This window comes from Pelobates fuscus, chromosome 7 (assembly GCF_036172605.1).
Source record: "Pelobates fuscus isolate aPelFus1 chromosome 7, aPelFus1.pri, whole genome shotgun sequence".
Lineage (NCBI taxonomy): Eukaryota > Metazoa > Chordata > Amphibia > Anura > Pelobatidae > Pelobates > Pelobates fuscus.
The window spans coordinates 13,157,193-13,163,192 of record NC_086323.1 but is presented as its reverse complement, the minus strand read 5'-3'; the positions used below and the strand labels follow the sequence as shown (position 1 = coordinate 13,163,192).

At 45.8% G+C, this 6,000-nt stretch overlaps 1 protein-coding gene across 1 annotated transcript in view; it reads left to right on the top strand.

The window, feature by feature from the left end:
- The first annotated feature begins 405 nt into the window (after positions 1 to 405).
- Positions 406 to 6,000, top strand: part of BTBD19 (BTB domain containing 19) — a 70,215-nt gene continuing 64,620 nt past the window's right edge. Inside the window, exon 1 of the mRNA XM_063427709.1 lies at positions 406 to 844. Within this exon, the coding sequence (XP_063283779.1) occupies positions 741 to 844 (104 nt within the window). The 5' untranslated portion in view covers positions 406 to 740. The remainder of the gene's footprint in view (positions 845 to 6,000) is intronic.

Genomic DNA, 6,000 nt, shown 5'->3' with positions numbered 1-6,000 from the left:
CTAGTGGGAGAAGGACAGAAAGAGATCTCCGAACTAGGGGTAGAGGGTCAGGAAAGGGTCTGAAGCCTAGGGGTAGAGGGACAGAAAGGATCTCAATACTAGGGGGAGTGGGACTTGAAAGGGTCTCAGGATTAGGGGGAGAGGGGCAGGAAGGTGAATCAAGACTAGGGGGAGAGGGGCAGGAAGGGGTAGAGAACGGGGGTAGAGGTATAGGTGCACTCCCAATTCTGCTGTAGAGGGTCAGGGGAAGCTGCGGTCAGGATTGGAGAGATGAAGAGGGGGGTTCTCCGTATTGGGAGGGACAGGGGGCAATTTGCACTGGGAGTAGAGGGACAAAGGGGCAATTAGAACTGGGGAAGAGGGACAGGGGGCAATTAGCACTGGGAGTAGAGGGACAGGGGGCAATTAGAACTGGGGAAGAGTGACAGGGGGCAATTAGCACTGGGAGTAGAGGGACAGGGGGCAATTGGCACTGGGAGTAGAGAGACAGGGGGCAATTAGCACTGGGAGTAGAGAGACAGGGGGCAATTAGCACTGGGAGTAGAGAGACAGGGGGCAATTAGCACTGGGAGTAGAGGGACAGGGGGCAATTAGCACTGGGGGTATAGGGACAAAAGGAAATTAACACAGGGGGTAAAAGGGACTACTAGCAGGCAGATAGTAAGTAATTATTCTTGATTGCCTGGGCCCTCACAGGCTGATATAATCTAGGACCTGGGCTGATTTAGACATCCTCCATCATGGCTCAGTCCCCTACTAAACCATCAGACTCAGCCTTAGTGCAGGGCAGCCCCTCCTGCCTCCCAGCTGCACTCAGTGGCCTCATTGACAACCCTCAGTTCAGGTGAGTGAGCCTTGCTGTCTGCATCCCAATAACTGTGCCCTGCAACTCCCATCATGCTGGCCTAGCGTGCAGTTAGACAATGGTTGGTGGGAATTGTAGTTTTGAAAATCTCTTCTGATTATTCACTAGAGTGTTAATTGTCAGTGAATGGCCCAAACTGTGACCCCCCTTGGCAATTCTAAAGTTTTCCAATTAATATTTAGTTATGGGTTTAGTTTATTCACTAGGCAGCTACGTTTAGGGAATGGATTCGGAAGCATTTTCTAACAGTAAAATAATAAATTTATTTTACTGTTTAGTAAATAAAGCCCATATTCCCTACAAGCCAGTTTGGGATAACGTGGACGTCCGCCGGATTTAATGTTTCACAGATATGATACATAACCTATCTTCATACACAGTGCAGCTTTACTACACTATAGTATGTAGCAATTATATGCTGCAAGAGGAAAATCAGTTCCTAATCTCTAATCCAGGAGCCATATTAATAAGTAAATTGATGGGGAGACTGAGTGTGATTCTCTCGCTCCCTTTCTGGTATTTCATGAACAGGAGAGGGGCCGAATGAATGGCGGGCTGCAGAAGCGTAACTAGAAACCACAGGACCCCGGTGCGAAAATTGCCCTGGGGGGCCCCCCTTACATCTACCTCCTACCCCACACGCCCCCCCCCCCCCCCCCCCCACCAACACATACAGACACATACATACATGTAGAGACATGCTCAGACATATACACACGTACACTCACAGACACACACAAACACTCACAGAGAGACACACACACACACACACACTCATATACACAGACTCAGATATATACACTCGTACACTCACAGACACACACACATACACTCACACACACTGAGACACATACACTTACATACACATTCAGACACACACATACACCATCAGACATACACATTCAGACACACACATACACCATCAGACATACACATTCAGACACACACATACACCATCAGACATACACATTCAGACACACACATACACCATCAGACATACACATTCAGACACACACATACACCATCAGACATACACATTCAGACACACACGTGTGTACACACACACATACACAGAGGCGGGCGGCAGAGTTCCTGTCAGACGCGGCGAGGGAGCTGTGTTCTCTCTGCTCTGCTCCCTCGTGGGCTGTCTACTGATGCCGGGAGCAGAATATGACGTCATATTCCGGCATCAGCAAACGGCGTTCGAGAGAGCAGAGCAGAGAGAACACAGCTCCCTCGCCGCGTCTGACAGGAACTCTGCCGCCCGAGGGGGGCCCAGCTGGCCACCTTTTGGGCCCCCTATGACAGAGGGAACACGGAGGGGGCGGCATCTAGGCGGCCCACGGACGCAGGAGTCATGGCTGCAGCCGGGCCCCCTGCAGTGAGGGGCCCGTTGCAGCTGCGACCCCTGCGACCGTGACAGGTACGCCACTGGCGGGCTGGTAAATCACACTAATATCAGGCAAACAAAATATTGATGTTTGCCAAGACCGTTTTACACATCTTGTAAACTGCATGAAGCCTCCAACCTCTGCCTGTAGCAGACACCTCAAACACTGCCCCCCCCCCGATGTTACTAATCTATAACTCCCTAAATAAATTGCAATGTCAGCAGAGGGGCAGGAATATGGATTTAAGTTAATAAAAAATGGCTTAAAGGGACACTCCAGACCCCTGAAGAACTTTAGTTCTGCTCTGAAAAGCTTTGAGAAAGCTCTGAAAACTTTATTTGTGCTTGGAATTTCAATAGGTTATGGATTGTAGAAGATGCAAAGTTGGTTGAGGTGTGCCGAAACCAACATATGAGTCAGCCTGTAATAAAAGAGGGCCCACCAAGGTGAAATGTAATGTGTAGGTGGGTGGGGTCAATCAGCTTGCACGGCAAAGGTGAGTAGGGGCTAGGGGTTTAAGTAGGGGCCTTAACTCCTCCCACAAATTCAGGCCTAATGGCCTTTTAACTTGGAATTTCAATAGGTTATGGATTGTAGAAGATGCAAAGTTGGTTGACCTGGTTACACCCACTGGCTGTCAATCAGACACCAGGGCTTGTTACTTCCTGGTTTGTTTAGCTCTGTGACGCTAAACTAAACATTGCCCAGAGCACCTGCATTGCAAAAAATTCTCATTGAGTTGCATTGGTAAGTCTGTGATTGGACAGTCACAGAAAGTCTGGGAGGGTTAGAAGGGGGGGGCTTGCAAAGGCTGCAGATAAGAGATCTGCAGTTTTGCAAGCCATTTTTTAGATATACCCTCAATGGAAAAAAAAATACATACACATTTTCATTTGGGGTATATCTACTAAACATCTACTATTGCCACCGCGCACAGCACACTGGCAATAGACAGATCTCCCTCCCTTCATTTATTTACCATCTCCTCAGTCTCAGCCCCCTTATACTGCTAATTTTTTCCACTCCCGCTGTCTGCCCCCCCACTGCCTTCCTCCCCGGGCCAGAGTGCTCGCATGCCGGACGTAGGACAGGCCGTCGAATCCAGTAAAGGGGGCTTTGCCCTGTGTCACATTACAGATAAGTTTACACTTATTTTATATTGTTTTAATTACTAAAGACCAATATATATATATATATATATATATATATATATATATATATATATATATATATTCCATTTAAAGGAGTTGGAGTAAGCCTTTAACCCCTTAAGGACCAAACTTCTGGAATAAAAGGGAATCATGACATGTCACACATGTCATGTGTCCTTAAGGGGTTAATGTGTTTCTGAAAAGGTATATTTTTTAAGATAGTTGTTTTTGATGATTTGAATTAAAGGAACAACCTGGTGTAGTGGTTATGGTGCTAGTAGGGCCCTGGCACCCTCCCATTGAAATTTGTCAAGCCATTTTAGAAATGGTCTGACAACTTACCTGGATCCCGCCAGGTCCCTGCACAGCATCTGGTCTCCTCCTGCGGGAGAGGCCAGGTGTCTTTACAGAGTTAAGCGCAGCTGATCCAGGACTGCGCCTAGTGACGGAGAGCACTCACGCTCCTCCCAGCCTTAAATCATGGCTCAGCTGAGTGGGGGCTGCAAGGAGAATCAGTAGCTGACCATGCGGCTATTGGTGCCCTGCAGGACCTAAATAATGGTAGGGCACCATTATCATTACAGAGAGTTTTAAAACCCAGAAATGTTCTTGCTTACAAACCTCTATCTGTACTATTTATTGAAATGGATGTTCTGCTAAAGGGAAACTATAGTGCATGGAAAACAAACTTGTTTTCCTGGTACTATAGCTTCCCTCTCTGTGAAGGCTCCCTCCCTTAATAACCCCTTTCAGTCACTTACCTGGGTCCAGCGCCGATGTCCCTCGGCGCGGCTCTGCTCCTCCCCCGTCGGACAACGGCGGAGGAGAACTAATGCGCGGCAATGGCCACACTTGCATTAGGATCTCCCCATAGGAAAGCCTTATTCAATGCTTTCCTATGGAGAAAATCTGACGCTGGAAGTCCTCATGCAGAGTATGACCATAAGTCTGTTTCAATTCCAGAAGTCCCTCTAGTGGCTGTGTGGTAGACAACCAGTAGAGGAGGAGTTAACCCTCAGTTTATAAAAACTGAGATAATTACCACTGCAGGCTTAATGGTGATGGGAGTTTACACCCACACCACTTTAATGAGCTGAAGTGGTCTGGGTGCCCACACTGTCCCTTTAATTTCTTTTCCTTCTTTAATGGTTCCTGCTTTGCATTTTTCCTGCTGTATGGAATGCAAATAATTTGTTCTGGATTGCGTTTACCAACTGATGACTGCTTACGTCAGGGAACATGGATTTGCATTTCGTACCAGAAATTTACATGTTGTGTTTATACAGAATTCGGGTTTAGTTTTAATGTTGAGAAAGGGTAGAGCTTACAAAGACTGTAGACAAGAGGTCCTGCTTTTACACATATCCCAATGAAATAATGTGTATTTAAATGCGTGCATGCTTTCATTGGGCGTTTATTCACTAAACAGTGATTATTTTTTGTGTGTATTTGGGCAGTGGAGTGTCCCTTTAAATCCCTTGCATTCTAGACATTACTACAGTAGAAAGCTTTCCATTTACCAGTAAATAGCTAATGGCAGACCTTGCATTGACGTAAATGGTATAGAGAAGGATTTATGCTCAAAAAACACCGTAACTTGGAAACAATTCTCTAAAATTCAATTTAGTTTCTATGGAAAACTAAATGCCTGAAAGTGATTAAGGACACATGACATGTCTGACACGTCATGATTCCCTTTTATTCCAGAAGTTTGGTCCTAAGGGGTTAAATATATTTAGAAAATTGGTTGAATTTCCGTCCATTTATAGAGACGGGAGCTATTTATATTTAATGCATGGCGACAGTGTTACAAGCTAATAGTAGTAAATCTATTTCTGTTCATTCTAAAAATATCTTATGAACATTGAACAACAAACTCAACATGGCGAGATATAGGAATGAATTAAAAACTGAATTGCAGAATTCAGGCTCAACTGGCCAAAGCACTTTTTATTTATTTTATTTTATTTTCCTGGGCCATTATACATGGCAGCATCACGCTTACCCATATGTGATGCTGCCATGCACAATAGCCAGGAAAATAAAATAACGGTTAAGTATGGAAACAATTTTCTATTTTCCTGGCCATATATGGCTGCATCACATATGGGTAAGCGTGACGCTGCCATGTATACTGGCCAGGAAAATAAAATAACAGTAAGTATGGAAACAATTTTCGATTATATTCATTTCTACAAATCTCGACACAATGATTTTAAAGAAACGCTGCAAGTACTATAACCACTTAAACTGATTGAAGTGCTTATGGTGCCTTGAGTCAATGGGCACCGGGTCTTGCATCACTGTTAAACGGTTTAGTTTGTGCTGCACGTGCAGCGGAAATATATTGTGAGTAGTGATGTCCCGAACAGTTCGCCGGGAACCGTTCGCTGGCGAACATAGCGTGTTCACGCTCGCCCCCTATTCGTCATCATTGAGTAAACTTTGACCCTGTACCTCACAGTCAGCAGACACATTCCAGCCAATCAGCAGCAGACCCTCCCTCCCAGACCCTCCCACCTCCATGAAGAATAGGGGGCGGACCGAACATCGCGCGTGTTCGCGACCGCGAACACGCTATGTTTCCCAGCGA